General features: G+C 43.2%; 1 protein-coding gene across 1 annotated transcript in view; it reads left to right on the top strand.

Annotated features, from left to right (window-relative positions):
* SYN2 (synapsin II) overlaps positions 1–18,566 on the top strand; it is a 152,895-nt gene that overhangs the window by 94,296 nt on the left and 40,033 nt on the right. The window contains exons 2-4 of the mRNA XM_027093930.1: positions 13,026–13,083; positions 14,360–14,451; positions 16,657–16,813. Of these exons, the coding sequence (XP_026949731.1) occupies positions 13,026–13,083; positions 14,360–14,451; positions 16,657–16,813 (307 nt within the window). The remainder of the gene's footprint in view (positions 1–13,025; positions 13,084–14,359; positions 14,452–16,656; positions 16,814–18,566) is intronic.

The following is an 18,566-nucleotide window of genomic DNA, read 5'->3' as shown; positions in this document are numbered from 1 at the left end:
GTGTCGCAGTGATGGAATTAGTGTCCTTATAAGAGGAAGAGAGACCAGAGCTCTTTCTCTCTCTCGACCATGTGAGAACACAAAGGTGGCAGTCCGCAAGCCAGGAAGAGTCTTACCAGGCCAGCACCTTGATCTGGACTGGTCAGCCTCTACAACTGTGAGAAATAAATGTCTGCTGTTTAAGTATCCAGTCTGTGGTATTTTGTTATAGCAGTTGAGGAGCTCTATATCTATATCCATCCATCTATTATCTATATATAGATAACACATAGATAATATAGCTAACATATAGATTATATATATTCTTTATGTATCTATTTATATAGATATATAGAGGGAGAGCAAGAGAGAGAGATAAGATTATAGTTATATATAGAAAGAGAGAGAGAGAGATTTATCATGAGGAATTGGCTCACGCATTTATAGACTTATAGACTTATAGAAGTCCTAAGGTTGGCAAACTGGAGACCCAAGAGAGCCGAAGGTATGGTTCCAGGCCAATTCTGAAGGCCTGAGGACCAGGAATGCTGTATCTTTCAGTCTGAGACTAAAGGCAGAAGACTGATGTCTCAGTTCAAAGACAGTCAGACAGAGTAAATTCTCCCTTACTCCACCTTTTTGTTCTAGTCAGGCCTTCGGTGGATTGGATGAGGCCCGCTCACATTGGGGAGGGCAATCTGCTTTACTCAGTCTTGATTCAAATGTTAATCTCATCCAGAAACACCTTCACAGACACACCCAGAATAATGTTTAGGCAAATATCTGGACACCTGTGGCCCTTTCAGATTGACACATAAAATGAACTAACCCAGGTGTGCTCTGTATAAGGCAGTGGTGAGCGTGACGGTGAGTAGTGGGGGACTCGGAAGGAAGTATAAGACAGTGTGCACCCTCAGAGGGTGATACAGTAGAGAGGAAGAGGCACAAATAAAGAAAATCAGCAGATGATACTAAGCTGAGTCTATTTAAAATGACAAGTGAATAGGTTTCAGACTAAGCTTTCAGAGGAAGGAGAAACCACCACAGAGGGGAGAACAGGGAAGATTTCAAAAGGGAGGCAGAACTTGTTTGGGACCTTTAAAAATGAGGAGAGAGGTGATTTCTTTTTTAAATGTTACTTTAATAAGCTTGAGGATACATGCTAAAATAATTCATAAAATTTGTACCAGAAAAGAAAATGGAAGACTCTCCATCCAATTTTCTTGAGGCTAAAATAACCTTGACAATAATTTGGATAAGAGCAATAAGAAAACAATATCTGTCCCAGTGCACTTAAAAATCTAGATGCATTCATTCTTTGTCACATATTAACTAATAGAATCCAATTAAGTATTAAAAAGCACATTATATGATAAAGTAAGATTAATTCCTGGACCCAAAGTAGAAAATCTATGATCGCTTCACAGATGAACTCTCTCAAACATTTATAGTAGAGATAATACAAGTTCCACAAAATTTCTTACTTCTCATCTCCTTCTGTGAAGCCAAAATTATTACTTTTGACACCAAACCAAAGACCCCATAAGAATAGAAAACCACAAACCAAAATCCCCAATAAACATAGTTGCAACAGTTCTTAACAGCATTTTAGCAAATTGGATCCCATTATATATAAAAAGGATCATGCATCATGGCCCAGTGGAGTTCATCCCAGGAACTCAAGTTTCATGTAACATTTGAATATCAATCAGTGTGATTTACCACACAAGCAAATTTAGTAAGAAAAACAATGCCTTTGAGATTACCTTTTTCTCCTCCTTCTTCTTCTTTTCCTTCTTCTTCTCCTTCTCCTTCTTCTGTGAGAACTCAGCAAATTTCAAGTTTACCATACAGTATTGTTAACTATCATGCCGTATACATCAGATCTCCAAAACTCATTCATCTTGCATAACTGAAACTTTGGATTTTTTGATCAACATCTCTTCATTTCCCCCTCCTCCAGCCCCTGACAACTACCATTCTATTCTCTGCTTCTGAGTTTGACTATTTTAGATTCCACATATGAGGTCATGCAGTACTTATCATTCTGTGTCTGACTTATTTCACTTAGCATAATGTCTTCCAGGTTGATCCGTGTTGCTACAAATGGCAGTATTTCCCTTTTTTTTATGGCTGGACAATATTCCATCGTATGTATATATCACATTTTCTTTAACCATTTGTTTGTCAATGGACATTCAGGTTGTTTCCATAGAAAAGGGTGATTTCTAAATGGACCAATACACAGAAGCAGTAGTTTGACAAGAGATAGTTGGGAAAGAGTGTCTGAATGGCAGTTTGACCTAGTAGTACCATTCAGTGTCTGAATGGTAGCAGGACAGGGCGCCTGCATATGCTTGTTCAGGTTGTTCACCACACAAGGGCATCTGACTGAGGAGACAAGGCGCGGTGAAATGCAGACCCACACTCTGCTTGCCAAGCCAAGAACCCTGATGTAGGAGTGTCCACCTGCAGGAAAGAATGCCTTTTTCTAATTCACACAGACTCTGCAGCAGTCTTGCAGGAGGGAAACAGTGGGAGATTAGAATAGAAGGATGGGGTCAGATCATAGAGGACATTTCTCTGTATCTAGAGATGGATGGCTTTGATGGTAGTGGTGATTGTGGGTATGATTTGTGACCTGACACTGGAATTGAACCTGGACATTTGTCAATGCTAGGATCCCTGTTTTTCTGGTATAAAAGAAATCCATATCTTTCAAAAATTATACTTGCTTGATATTTCTCCAAAGCAAACTTTAATACTGACCTACTTGAATATCAAATCAGCCTGATTTAATTTTATAAGCCAGTCATGGGAAGTGAATCTGTCCCATGACTCCAAAGCATTCTGTTCTGTAGCTCCACTGTAATTACAGACAAATGCAGCTAATCTTCCCATCATGTGTTCTCCTGAGTTACAGGATTCTTTTTTATTTCTTCTGTGTTTGATAATCTTGTTATCTTGTGATACTGCATCATTTAATTATTCCCCAAAATAGAGATCTTCAGAAAATCTGCTCAGAAAAAGTGATTTGCTGTTACCAACTGAAGTCACAGCTGGTGTGTTTACTCAGAAATTAGTCATTTTCAGAACTTTGAGATTGCTGTTTTTCTTAAGGGGTCTCATCTGCCATCTCAGTCTGTTGAAGCCCTCCTGCAGGTCACTTGAGGGAATTTTATGAACTCCAGGGAAGGACTAAGTAGGTGTCCTCAGAGATCTACAAGCCCAGGACTCAATCAGATTGAGCATGGTTTCTCTCTCTGATATTAACCTCCAAATGTCTAGCTGTATTCATTTTAATAACTCCATAAACATTTTCTGAGCATCTGCTGTGTGTTGAAGAGTAAGACAGGCATTGAGGCTACAAAAATGAGTAGAGCCCAGTTCCCATCTAAAATATACGATTTCTAAACTTGATCATCAGAAGTGCTGAAATTTAATTTTACTAGCTCTGCCACCTACTCACTGCTGCTTTTAAGCAAGTCACTTATTTTATCCGAGCTTCCTTTTCCTATAAAACCAGAAGCATTGAAATGACGTTCCTGTAAGGCATGAAATATCGTGAGATTAATTTGGATATCTGGGATGAATAATGTGTGTAGTATATAGTCTCTCAAGTTCTCTTTCCCTCCTTTACACCCTTCTGTGCCCTTTGGATCTTTACCTTTACAGACTGAAGAAGACTCATTATATCAGCCTCTCCTAAAATCAGAGCCTTTTTATTTTGTTCTGTTTTTCTCTGGGCCATTTCTACTTTCATCATGTCATTTGTGTTTAGACAAGTGGACGTGATATGCTGTATCACAAATATGAAAGTACTATGACTTGTACAAGGTGAGTTCAGAGTGTAAGAAACCCTTTATGTTGAGTTTCCAATAAACTTTCTGATGATAATCAACATTATTTTTCACCTTTCACTCTCAGTCTTTTTGTGTTTTTCTGTTACATCTCACAGGACTAATGTCTTAAGGAAATAATTTTCTTTCATTTCAGGTTCTTTTTTGGATTGTAGTGGAACACTCATGATCCCCTGATAAAATCATTTTCCATTGAATGTAATATGTTTTCTTACACTTAGTCACATTAAAACTCCTCTGCCACTTTTCTGCCCACGTCCACATCTTCTTTCACTTTATATCTAATCAACTTGGCATTTTAATCCCTGGAAGTGCTGAATGCCATCTGCAAATTTGGCAATTTCCCCATGCACTCTTTTCCAGATCATTTATATGAATGTTAACTAAGACGCCATGCAGCTTGCTTTCTATCTAAGAAGTAGCAGAGAATTTGATTTAACTACTTAATCACTGAATTAATAATATCAAGGGCCAGCCACAGAACGTTGCCTTTATCCAGAAAACTGTTCACTTCTTCCTATTCTTTGTATCTTATTCCTAAACCAGTTATCTATAACAGGCATTTCTCCATGTACTGAAAGCAAGTTTTATGGTTTATGAATTAGATTACAAATCCAAATTTGAGTTAAGAACCCCTTTACCAATGTAAGGCCCGCCTATTTTATGTCTCATTTATGGCTTTGTTCCAGAACATCTATATGAGGTGTCTGTCCTATACCACTTTCTATCACTGTCGTTTCCCAGCTAGCTTCTAAATTCCTAGCCCTGATCAGTCAAATGATCAATTGAGTTGCCTGATGAGTGTTGTACAGTAGCTATTGGTTTGCCATGTATCAGGAAAACAGCAAGTCCTGAAGTCTAGTTACTGCACCAGCTTCCCAAATGATCTCAAGCCCTGGTTGGCTCCCTGCCATCTCTTCTGTGTCCCAGACAACGTGGCCTATCAGATCTTAGGCACATCTGATCATGTCACCTCTCTGCTTAAAATCTTTGACAGTGTTTTGGGAGACAGTTGGGAAAACTTGAATATAGACTCAGTAAAGATGTTTTAAATTATTATTAATTATTAAATAATAATAATTATTAAAAAGTCATTTCCCTGGGATAAAGAGAAAGTAAGTTAGAGGTTATCAGGGACTGGGGGGTGGATTTGGGGGGGATGGGCAGTTACTGCCTAATGGCCACAGAGTTTCTGTTCTGGATGATGAAAAAGTTTTGGAAGTAGCGATGTTGGTTGCACAACATTGTGAACGCACTAAATGCCACTGAATTGTACACTTGAAAATGGTTAAAATGGCAAATTTTGTTATATATATTTTGCCACAGTAAACAAAAATTTTAAGGCATTACCAGTTAGAGATATTACTTAAAATTCTACACGAGAAATAACATGATGTCTGGGATTTGCTTTAAAACAATCAAACAACAGTCCTAACAACAACAGTGAGGGTGATAAATGAAAAAGACTGGCAAAATGTTGATTACTGAGGATGGAATTTTTCATAATAAAAAGTTAAAAAAAATTCTTTTGGAAGCTGGCCATTACATCCCAACTACTCAGCCTGACATTTGAAGTTCTTTGACAGGCCATCCCTTCCCTTTCTCAGGAGCCTCAGCCTGCATGCCCTTCCCCCAGTCAGCTGGGCCGCTGCAGCGCTCTGTACTCAGGCAGCCTCTGTGCCTTTCAATTCTGCTCTCTGCTTCTTGTGTGGCAAATTCCTCCTCATTCTTTAAAACTCAGCTGCGTCCTTGGAGCCTTCCCAGGCTCCTCCAGGCAGAGAACTCCCTCCTTTGGGTCCCCACAGTGCCTTGTCCACACCCCTGATACAGTTTATACCCTGTATTATGATCTTTTATTTATGCTTCTGCCCACCACTAACCTGCGAGCTTCATGAAGGTAGAGGAAACTTACTTTTCACTGTACATCTTTCTGAGCTAGATGAAACTTTTGTTGCTGTTGTTTTAGTCGTGTGCATTAAATTCTTTTTTTTAAGGAAAAGATTGAAAGGTGGGAATGTGAATATTAGCTATAAATCTTAAGAGTTGAAAGGGTCCTTAGCAATTACCGACATGCATGTTGGTCTCCCTTTCTAGACTGTGCTTTCTCTACTTGGCACCTACTAATGCATTTTTACATTTCCAGCACCTACCACTGGGTGTTCAGTAAATTGTTGCTGAATTTATTGATAAATCACATCCTTTCTTTCTACAGATGGCAGAAAGCCAACTATCTAGCTTGGGGTATGTGGACACACACTTTTTAGGAGAAATAGTGAATTTTCAGGCATGGTTTGTCAGAGCAGCAAATAAGCACCTGGAGGGCTATCACTGAGCCAGTGGAGTCAGCTCAGTGGGTGAGTGAGCTAGGACTACGGCGTGTCTGCAGTACACATCCTGCCAGGGGGTGGCGGCAGGCGCCCACAAACTCTCTCCAAGACCGGCAGGCCTGATTTACCCTTTGAGTGTAGGGTGGGGAATAGATTCCTCTACTACTTCTAGTTTATTTTCTAATTTCTTGATGCCTTGAGATGCTTGACCAAAAGAATAGGGCCTGAGTTATAGACAATAAGACCCAGAAACTAAGCACCTTGTCTGGACATTTATGTCTAACCCGTGCTAGGCATTTACTAGGTGCATTGTTAGTGCTTTCATCTTCTAGCTTGAGGATTTGATCCCTGTGCGAGCCTCAGGCACCCAGGGAGGATTTACACTCTAGGTGTTTTTAGGTCCTTTAGTTCCGGTGTGGATGGAGATTGAGAACAGCTTTTCATGTGGGGAAGAAGAGAGAAGAAAGAACATGACACCCTGGGACGTGCGCCTGCAAGAAGGAAGGAGAAGACGGCTGGGGCTGCAGAGACACACTCAGTCCACTCAGTCCTGAGGGTGGCCTCTTCTGGTTTTCTGCATCTGTCCAGCCAGCACCATCACTCCTAACATCTCCAGTCAATAAGCAAGCCCTGATTGTGAATAAGTACACAGTTTAGGGAAGTAGTTGGAAATTTATAATATGTTGATTATATTTGTACAGGCCTTAGCTCAGAGCATGTAATATGACAACAGGACATAATCAATATTTAAAATACAAAATGATGGAGAATCCAGGGCTCATTTGGGTAGTCCTCGCTCTGAAGTATTGTTGCATAATCCAGTGATCTGAGGCTGGTGTGGGGGAGGGGTATCACAGATTATTAGACAACTGAGTTTGAAAGGTGGTATCAGATGATGCTATAAGCCAGATATCAGGAGTAGACAATAAATGGGATGCAAGTTCAGAAGAGGAAGAAGGCATGTTGGCTCTGGTCATAGTAAAACAGCAGTAATACCTGGTACATGAATGTTTGTTGCATTTTGCTAATAGTACTTTATATTTGCATAATATTTCAGAGTTTCCAAAATACTTTCATGTCACTTATTCTTACCTGGCTTCATTAAGTCTTCACAGCAACCTGTGAGTCAGGTATTATTAAATGAGGTAAGATACATAGAATACTTAAGATAGTGGTTAGTGTGTAGTGAATGTTTGCTATTATTATTAAAATCATTATTAGCCCTGTTTTATACATGACAAAACTGAGGCTCAGAGAGGCTGTTACTTGCCCAAAGTCACACAGCTGAGAAGTGGTAGAACTAGGCCTGAACTCAGCTCCCCTGGCTCCTAATTCTAGACCTTTCTCCATTTCCCCATGCATAAAGAGGGAGTATTCAAGCTGGGCTTAGCAAGATTGGGCCAAGTTTTGAGGCAGCCTTAGCAGAGAAGTCTCTGATGATGTCTCCTCAGCCTCATGAGCCCTATTTTGCAAGAGCATGGGAATTCCTGAGGGTGTTCTGTGCCTTGAGTGAGAAGAGTTAAACCTAGAAGCTTCTACTCATTTTAGCAGTAAGGGGAGGTGGTTCATTGCCTGGGCAAGCCATTAAACTCACAAAGATCCTCAGCTGGTAGGCTTGTTAAGAAAATGTTACAATAGGGGGAAATTGACAACACACTCACCATAGATATTTTTAGTCCGTGCTTCAAGGATGTACATCTTGGTTTCTGTTTAGACTGAGCACCAGGGGGTGAATTTGGATTGATTTGACAAGACTGGCTGTTGGAAAGTCCTTACTGAGCACCTTCTCTGTGCCCAGCTTAAGCAAGGGACTGTGGGGGGGGGGGGTAACTAAGGGAGCTGAAGTAACTTTCCCAAACTTTCAAACACTGGGGAGAGTGATATAATGTTTTTCTTGGGTGGGGGGCAGCATGCGGATATCAGTAAAAACTCTGTCTATTCCTTACACCAGCAATTACACTGCAATAAATTATCCTTCTGATGTACAATGTGGTGACTGTAGTGGATGATACTGTATTGTATACTTGAAATTTGCTTATAAGCGAGTAGATCTAAAGTGTTCTCACCACACACACGCACACAACACACACACACACATACACAAAAGGTAGTAATGTGAGGTGATAGGTGTGGTAATTAATCTGTGCTTATCCCATTTCACAAAGTATACATGTATGAAATCATCATGGTGTACACTTAAAATATTATAATTTTGTTTGTCAATTATAACATAATAAAGCTGGAAAAAATAATTTATCTTACGAATATATTCTTAAATGTAAGACATTGTAGCTCTGTTTGTAATAGCAAAAACAATCCAAACACTGGAAATCTAAACGCTCACCAGTAATTTTTTTTTAAGATTTATTTATTATTTATTTATTTGTTTGTTTGTTTATTTATTTATGGCTGCATTGGGTCTTAGCTGTGCTACGTGCGATCTTTGTTGAGGCATGCAGGATCTTTTGTTGCAGCCTGTGGGCTCTTCATTGTGGTGCTCGGGCTTCTCTCTAGTTATGGCGTGCAGGCTCCAGGGGGCATGGGCTCTGTAGTTTGCGGCACGCAGGCTCTCTAGTTGAGGTGCCCAGGCTCGATTGCCCCGTGGCATGTGGGATCTTAGTTCCCCGGCCAGAGTTCGAACCCGTGTCCCCTGCATTGGAAGGTGGATTCTTTACCACTGGACCACCTGGGAAGTCCCTACACTTGGGGGGGGGGGGGTTGTTTGTTTTTTTTTAACATCTTTATTGGAGTATAACTGCTTTACAATGGTGTGTTAGTTTATGCTTTATAACAAAGTGAATCAGTTATACATATATCCCCATATCTCTTCCCTCTTGTGTCTCCCTCCCTCCCACCCTCCCTATCCCACCCCTCTAGATGGTCACAAAGCACCGAGCTGATCTCCCTGTGCTATGCGGCTGCTTCCCACTAGCTATCTCTTTTACATTTGGTAGTGTATATATGTCCATGCCACTCTCTCACTTTGTCCCATCTTACCCTTCCCCCTCCCCGTATCCTCAAGTCCATTCTCTAGTAGGTCTGTGTCTTTATTCCCGTCTTGCCCCTAGGTTCTTCATGACCTTTTTTTGTTTGTTTTTTAGATTCCATATATATGTGTTAGCATATGGTATTTGTTTTTCTCTTTCTGACTTACTTCACTCTGTATGACAGACTCTAGGTCCATCCACCTCACTACAAATAGCTCAATTTCGTTTCTTTTTATGGCTGAGTAATATTCCATTGTATATATGTGCCACATCTTCTTTATCCATTCACCTGTTGATGGACACTTAGGTTGCTTCTATGTCCTGGCTATTGTAAATAGAGCTGCAGTGAACATTGTGATACATGACTTTTTTTGAATTATGGTTTTCTCAGGGTATATGCCCAGTAGTGGGATTGCTGGGTCACATGGTAGTTCTATTTTTAGTTTTTTAAGGAACCTTCATATCACCAGTAAATATTGGTTAAATTACTGTATGACCTTCAAATGGAATTTCATGTACCTATTACAAAGAAAGAGGTCTAGGGCTTCCCTGGTGGTGCAGTGGTTGAGAGTCTGCCTGCCGATGCAGGGTACACAGGTTTGTGCCCTGGTCTGGGAAGATCCCACGTGCCGTGGAGTGGCTGGGCCCATGAGCCGTGGCCGCTGAGCCTGCACGTCCGTCCTGCAACGGCAGAGGCCACAATAGTGAGAGGCCCACGTACCACAAAAAAAAAAAAAAAAAGAAAGAAAGAGGTCTATCAGTATGTGTTGAAAGCATATCACTAAGATGTATTTTTTTAATTGAAGTAGAGCTGACTTACAATATTAGTTTCATGCATACAACATAGTAACATACAACATTTTCATAGGTTATATTCTATACAAAGTTATTATAAAGTAGTAAATGGAAAGATATCCCGTGTTCATGGATTGGGAAGAATTAATATTTTAAAATGTCTACACTACCCAAAGGACTGGTATATTTTTAAGTGCAATAAAAAATTAAGGTTCAAAAAAGAAGAGTTTATATAGCATGATGCCATATGTTTGAAACATATATGTATGCAGATATATGCACACAATTTCACACACTGGAAGGATATGCTTGCAACTGATAATGGGGAGTATGTATGATGAAAGAGAAATGGGAAAGGAAAAATGTATTTTTCATCTTATCCATCTTATTCTTTTGAAGATAGATAGATTTATTGGTTTAACCATGTGACATACTTTTTTTTTTTAAGCCACTTGCTTGTGGTCACACAACCAAAAAAGTGTCCAGCTAGGATTCCCACGCAGACTGTGATTCCAGAGCCCTGTGATCCAGAACCCTCTGAATTCCAGCACACTGCTTCCTAACAGTGCTCTCCTGGATCAGGAAGTAATTCTGTCACTTGCTTGTAAGTTACAAAATTTTTCATGAAAATACCTGGGAGAATGTGCTCATTCTCCAGAAGAAGAGTCTGCTCCGTCGCCTGCCACGTTGGCTCCTTTTCTATAAGACTGTGGCTCAGCCAAGAGAGGTCCATCACCCAGAGCCAGATGACACAAACTAACATTTCCAAGAGGACAGACTGCCTTAAGGAAAAGGCATTAAGATAATTGGAGGGTTGGGGGTGGGCACAAGGCCTGAAAACAGTATCATTAGCCAACTTGGTCAATGGGCAGGTGCAGAAAGTGGCAGATAAATGCAGACAGAATCTATATTTATACTTCAATATCAGTGTTCACAACCCACAAAATAAATGAGTGAATTAAAAACCCTGGCAGCACCTAAGTACCTAGACATAAACTCTTAGTTCTAAGCTTAACTCCTATGAACTTCTCTGTGATTTGAGCATATTATTTAGCTGCTCTGGGTTTCTTTCCCCATTGGTTAAATGGACAGCACTGTCTGTCCTGGCTGCTTCACAGAGTTGTAAGGAACAAATAAGGCAAGAATGTGCTTTGAAAATGCAAGGCATCATACAGAATGAGAGGTTATTGTTAATGCCTCTGAGACTTACCTCACAGAAGGAGAGCTATTTTGAGACAGGAAGATGGGAGGAAGCATCAGAAAAGCATTGCTGGTAACAGGGTAGGCACACCTCACCAACACAGGGAAGGAACCTCTTAGATCATTTACTCCAGTTCCTTCTGTTTATAGTCGTGGACGAAGACCTACGGAGTCCTCAAGATCTGCAGAGCAGTGATAGTGCCATGCATACGCTATTATTTAAACCCATAAATAAGATGGAACCCTAAAAGGGATGGGATGTGCTACAGGCCCCTTGCCCAAGGGGCTTGCTGAGCTGTGAACGTTGAACAGCGTTCTGGAAGCAAGCTGATGAAGCTTAGTAAGGAATTGGGGCAGAGGTAGGGGGATGGACTTCAGTGCTCCAGCTCCAGGATGGCTGAATGCCCCTGAGGAGCAATTTGAGGGTAGCCAGGGACTTGGATAGGACAAATGACAACTTCCTAGAACAGACTGTTCCAGAACCAGATCGGAAAGGAAATAGCCTGGCCTCGTCCTGGGTAGTTCACAGGAACCGGTGTGGGAAGTATTTGTAGTGGAACTAGCGCTCACAACATCAAGTCCCTTTTGCACAGAAGAGAGAAAATGGGAGAAGACACATGCAATGCAGCATACATGACAAGTCAGTTTTTGTAATGGTGGGAATGAGGATGGCAAGAATGAATAAGCAGAGGGAGACAGTACTGTGCAGCGCCAACGACTCTGGACTCAGACTTGGGTGTGAATATTGGTTCTGTCACTAACTTGCCATATGACCTTGAATGTGCCATTTTTATCCCCTGAGTCTTGGTTTCCTCATCTCGAAAATGAATGCCTTTCTCCCTATCTCATAAGTTGTTATGAGGACTAAATGAAATGTTCTTGAAAGAAATTAGCACATAATTCCTAGAACATGATGCCCAATAAATGTTAGTTTATCCCTTTGTTTTGGAGAGGGACTTTTAGAAAACCTCCAGTGAAACATACTAATTTGAAATTTCAAGCACTGGGAAAGCAAGCCCAACCTAGGTAGCATGTGGAAGGGCCCTTTTTACAGGTGGAGAACCAGCCTATAAAGGCACATAAGAAACTCTTATGAGAGGAAGGGGAGGTGAAGAGCAAAGTAGCAACGGCTATAAATATAAATACAAACATAAACAGTCCTCTTACCAGCAGCTGTAATGTGAGGTTCCTCCAGCTCCGTGACAAAACGGGAAGATAATAAGTACAGTGTATCTAGGCTTGACTCATTCTCTTGACTGCCCAGAAACACAGGATAGGTTTTGTGTTCAATTATAGTAGCTTTCCTCAGCCTCTCCCCCTGCCCTCTGCTTTTTTTCTGGTATAATTAACTCTCCTTCATTCACTGATTGTCCTTTAATCCTTGTTTTGTTGGATATATTTGCTTTTTAAATTATTGTCTCAAATCCTTTTTGGAAGTATGGGTATGAAGAGGTAAAATAATAACAGTTTCCTTAGAAACTAAAATTCCAAGGGTGGAAACCAACTAGAAAATCAGAGTGAAAGGCAGGATGGGGGAAGATAAGGAAACTATAGGGATGTATGAAATTGACCTAGTCTTTACCAGGAGTAACATTATGGAAATTGTTACTTCTAGCCTCCTTTTGGAAGGACCAAGGATGTTATCATAAAATGACAATGCCTGAGAGTGAAAGGCCTCTTGGTTTATTTTATAGAGGGGAGGCCGTGGTTTGACTGGAGGCTGTCTCATGGTGATCCAATAGCAGACTGACCCAGGTCTCTTGACTCTCATTCTGGGATTCTGTCTGCCATGGTCCTCGTCTTTGTGAGAGTGAATTTCTGACCACAAACACCTGTACAGAACTAATTTGTGTGGGTTTTTTTCCCTTTTTTTCCAGGGCCAAGTGCTTTCGGGGCAAAAAAGTCCTTGGAGATTATGATATCAAAGTGGAACAGGTAACCAGCCTGGAGCCCAGGGTTGCATCTGCATCATTGTTGGCCCCTCTTGACATTCCAGAATGAACCATTTAGTTCTGCCAAGTGGAGATCAGTGTCCGTCACTAGCTTCTAGGCTCTCCATCTCCTCCCCCAACCCTTTCCAGGACTTTTCTCTCTATGAGACATGGTTCTGAAGGCTGCATCTTTCAACTTCGCTGACTTCTCTTCATGGCTCTGGTGTCCGTAGAGAGGCAAGCAGCGTGGCTCTTGGGGCCCTCTGGGTGCAGGGTTCTCAGGCTGAGGAACACTTTAGAGGAATGTCTTCCTAGGACATGGCCACACCTACATATTGCTGGTGGCATGGTCTTGCTGGGTAGGCACACGTCTGCCATTCAGTTATGTGGCCTCCAGTGGTGCCTCCTCTGCACGCCTGAGGCTACACTTCAAAGAGAACTTAGAAAAGCACACCTCCTGGTCTTAATGCAGAGAAGTCCTGAAAGGTCATTTTTTATCTTCCTGTACTGTTTGCTTCGTGATAAATAGAGATTAGGTCCATTCGAGTGCATAGGGGGATGTCCAGTTTAAACAATGCATGTATTTTATATGTAATGATAGAAGTTACTCATCATTCCTTACATGGTGTGCTGTGATTGATACAGAGTACTTTTCCTATCCATTGTTGCATTCAGTTCTTAAAATAACTTATTAGATAGGCAAGGTTGATAAAAAAAATTATTCCCATTTTATAGATGGGAGAAACTGTCCACCCAGAGAGAACAAGTAACTTGCCTGAATATCTTATGCAGCTAGTTGCGCCGGAGCAGAACTAAAAACACAATTGCCTAAACTAAAACTTAGTGTATTTATGTTGAAATTGATAAGGGGCATGTTTGCCCCAGTTTGCATTCCTGCTCTGTAGAGAGGCAGCACAAAGGATGCTGGGTGGGGAGTCAGAAGGCCTGAGTTATGCTCCTGTCTCTGCCAACAATAAGTTTTGTTTGTCCAGAAAAGTCACTTTAGCTGCTCCTTTGGTAAATAAGGATAATTATCTCTGCCCCTCCTGCCTCATAGAGTAGCTGTGAGAGTTAGATGAGATCAGTTTGGGAAAATGTTTTGCAAACGGTAAATAAATGTTTGGTGGAAGGGATGCTGTTGCTGCTATGCGGAGGGCCCTGCAGAATCAGGACTGTGGGCTTACTCCCCTACTGTTATTTTTATTTATTCATTTTTTATCATAGTAAAAAAACACATACTGTGAAATCTACGCTCTTAATCTCCTCCTGTTATTTTCCAGGCAGAATTTTCAGAGCTCAACCTGGTGGCCCATGCAGATGGGACCTATGCTGTGGATATGCAGGTGCTCCGGAATGGCACAAAGGTTGTCCGGTAAGGTCCTTTCTGTCCTCTGGGTCGCTGTCACTGTCACCACAGTCACCATCTCTGGCTTGCAGTGGGACAGCATTGCTATGTATAGCGTACAGAAGTTAATGATGTGTGCTGTGCGGCAGTGGCAGAGGAAGGTAGAGGAAGCCAGCTCCTGCCTTTAGGGAGGCCATAGTCCACTGGTAGAGAACGCTGCATGGGCTCAGAGCTCTCTGAGTGGTAACTGGATTCCTGTGAGAGGTGTTGCAAGACTCCCGCCCTACCTCAGCCAGTGCAGCTCTGGGCTTTTATCTCTGAATATATTTCCCCTGGAAAACAGGGTTCCATTGCTTTTTTAAAAAAGTTTGGAAACCTCTGTTCTGGTTCAGCCTCCTTTTTTACATTGATTTGCTTAGATTCCCTCAGTAAGTTGGTAGCAGAGCCCTGTGTTCTATGTGAATTCTCTTAACTCCCAGCCCTGTGTTCTTTCTATGTTCCAAATTCCTGGGAACTCATAAGTCTGATAGGAAAGCCTGGGGTGGGAAGGGACATTGTGGGTGGAAGAAAATTTGCAGTTACAAAGCACACGTAGGGTGCGGGGTGACTTACAGACATCATCAGTTGTAACACAACAGTTCTGTGCGGGAAGTGATGGGGATTCCAGATGAGGGAGAAAGGTTCCCACAGTGTTCTTCTTCCCTGGGGCTCAGCGTGGCTTCGGGTTTTCAGACATCAGGGTATTGCTCCAGGAAGAGTGTTCACTTCACCCTTTTCCCTACCTCAATCTACGCTACCCTGACACTGAGGCTGCCAGTGTCCAACAGGACCTGGGTCCGTGACAGGGAAGGCAGAACTCAGGTGTCTGGAGCCTCAAGTCAGGAAATGTGAGCTCATCCATCCTGGAGACTGAGGAGGACAGAAAAGGAGACGTCTGTCCACATGGGGGTGAGCTCAGGAAGCTCCTTCTAGAGAGAATGGTGGGCTCCTCCGACTGCAAATGCAATGAATCACAGGGACGCATGACACAAGTGGGTGGTGACAGGAAGGCCCATGTCAGGGTGCCGGGAGGGATCTGGCAAAAATAAGGCAGGCCCTTCCAGTCGCAGTGTGGGGAATCAGGAGCTGACCGCAAGCCTAGAGCTCAGTGCGTGTGACTGGGATATAAGGTTTGGTCTCAGGCATACAGCCGGAGCCAGTTTCCCAGAACTAGGGCACAAGGAGGTCAGAGCACATGCCACCTGACTTGATGCTAGCTCCCCTGAGCGACTGAGGAGGGGTCCTTCCACCCCCACTTTAAAAGACTGATCTCTGAGCCCAGGTGGGGCTGGAGCTGTAGGTGGGGATTGGTTGGGTGCCTGGGAAGAGAACCGGGTAGGTCATTACACACGTGTGAAATGGCCAAGGCCTAGAGCTTGAGGGCAGATGCTGCCACAGAACTGACTCTCCAGGAAGGTGGGGTTCCTCTGGAATCAGGGCATGAAGATGGGGGCCCTGGTCCTGCGGAGCAGCTGGGGCTGGGAGCTCTGCTGGCTAGAGGTGAAATGCAAGGAGCCTTTCCGTGCATGGGAACACTCTGTACTCTCAGTGCTTCCTGTAGCCAGTTGCTCAACCTCAGTTCTGCAAAAAATATTTGCACCCCTCCCTAGCATCCGCTTTGGAAGAATAACATGGGGACGTCTGGTATCTGTTCTCAGCCAGCCGGGACCCTTGCTCACCCGGGGACCTGATGAGGGCACTGCCTATTTTAAGGAGCAGCTTTAAAGAGTCAGAGCAGGACGCTGAGATCAGGGATCTACACGGCAGGGCAGTGAAGCCAGCCAAGTGTGTTGTCTTCAGAGTCTGCTGGGACCCCCTTGGGGTACCAACTGTGGAGCCACAGGAGCTTCAGCTCTTGTCATGCACCACAGGGACAGGGAAAATTCTTGTTGACCTAAGGTGTGAGGGTCTAAAGTGTTTCTTCCCTCCTGAGGGCTTTTGCACCTTAGAAAAAGACAGTGCTTAACCCAGAGGAATGAGAGAATTTCAGAAATCTGTTCAAATCTCCTTTGAGAAGTGCCAAACATAATACCTCTTTTCCTAGTCCATGAAAGAATAGTAATGATAAAATGAAGGGCTTGGCTTGGGTAACCCCTAAGACTCCTTCCCTGTCTTGGTCTTTGGAGATGGGAGACAAGAGGATGTATATGACCTGAGGTTCTGGTTGATGGCAGATTTCTACGTTCTTCCCAGGTCCTTCCGACCAGACTTTGTGCTCATCCGGCAGCATGCGTTTGGCATGGCAGAGAATGAGGACTTCCGCCACCTGATCATTGGCATGCAGTATGCAGGCCTCCCCAGCATCAACTCCCTGGAATCCATTTACAACTTCTGTGACAAGCCGTGGGTGGTGAGTGAGTTACCCTTCCGCCAGGTAAAAGGGTAGGACCCTGGTCCTCTTATCTCCCAGTCCCTAGGAGGACCACTGGTGATCCAGGTGCAGTAGGTGCCAGCTGAGAAGATGTGGGAGGAACTTCAGCTGGGACACAGGGTAGGGTAGGCTCTCACAGTAGGACTTTGTCATCACGGGCTGGGCCGCCTTTGCTGCAGAGTGGACCTTTGGCCTCACAGCGAAGTCACACCAAAGATTCTGTGAAGACGCCCTTACAGGTCTGTAGGCTCTGCCCTTAGCCATAGGATACAACAATAAAAGTGCCAGTTTCTTGTCTGTGAAAGGTCTAACCATTGGAAAGGCCTGAGGCCAGTGGGGACCAAGGGGATGGTCCATCTCAGAGGGATGTTCGTGTCAGAGTCCTACCAAGTGTTTCAACAACCTTAAAATGAGATTCATCCACACATATATCAGTCAGACACTTACGTGTGCTGGAAGTGCCCTTAGAGATCATCAGCTCTCACCCCTTCACGTAGAGATGTGAAAATTAAAGAAGGAAGGTAAGGAGTATAAAACCACTTACTATGTGATGCCATGATCTGAGATTTTCCTACATTAACTTCATTTAATCCTCACAATAACCTTACAAGGAAGTTACTATCATTATTATCACTTATTACAGCGAAATGAGACCCAGAAAGGATTAAGTAACTTACCAAAGTTTCAGGGCAAGGATTTCTCTAGATGACAGTGTCTCTCGCATAAATTGGGTTATCACGTGAGGAAGAAGCTGGTCTGGTGTTCTCCTTCTTGGCTAGTCTGGAAGTCTTGGAGGCAGTAGAAACGTTTGAGCAGAGAGAAGAGTGATGCTAGGAGGGAAAGTGGCCTGTGATGGCCCTGGGCTTCTCTGGCCTCCCCTCTGACAGCTGGGGGATCCAGTTCCTATAACTTTGCTGCTCCAGGCTGGTCATCTTGGAAGGAAACACCTGCCCGTAATCACATCCTCCTCTTCTTGTTTTTCAAAAATCATTTCAGGTCTCACATACTGGCTTGCCAAGGGTCATGGCACTGGTGGCTGATTGTGAAGTTCCCAGACCCCAAGCTCCCAGACTCAGGGAGCTGGAGGGGGTGTTTTTTAACTAAATGGATCCATCACCTCTACTTTTACACCTGAACTCAGTTTTCCTGTCCCACTGGAAGCCAGGGAGACCTGACAGTGTGAGAGAAAGACCAATGAGCAAGGAGTAGAAAGATCTGGGAGCTGCTGTAGTTGCCACTTGTTCAGCCTTTCCCTCTGTCTGGCCTGAGGTTCTGGAGTCCTAAAGTTGTGCAGAAACAGGCTACAGGAATTGTGTGATTTGAATGAGTTGCTAATCACAGAAGAGCACATATGAGGCCTTCACCAGGTTTCCCCTTAGTCACATGACCTTTCCTACTGCACTCATGTCCTAGCCCTTTCCGCCCTCACCCCTTCAATACCTGTTAGAATTTGGCTCCCTCATAGCCACACAGGGCGATTCTGCTATTATCAGCCTTTTTCTGGGCACCCTCACTAATCAGCCTTCTGACTAAACCTCTCTGTGCTCTGGTTTGTCTGTAAACTAGGAATAATCATAGTACCTTCCACCAGCTTGCCAGCCTGGTGTTACGGTCCCCTAGTATTGGGGATCTGAAAGAAACTAATTCCCTGCTTTATGTTCCAAAACTGTGCTGGAGGCCAGGGAGGGGCAGATCAGAAAGCCTGTGCCTGGGGCTTTGCCCCTCCTGGGAT

This window comes from Aethalodelphis obliquidens, unplaced genomic scaffold (genome assembly GCF_003676395.1).
Source record: "Aethalodelphis obliquidens isolate GAN/ISIS:26980383/991018 unplaced genomic scaffold, ASM367639v1 scaffold86, whole genome shotgun sequence".
NCBI classification, from domain to species: domain Eukaryota; kingdom Metazoa; phylum Chordata; class Mammalia; order Artiodactyla; family Delphinidae; genus Aethalodelphis; species Aethalodelphis obliquidens.
This window is presented reverse-complemented; position numbering and strand designations above follow the sequence as displayed.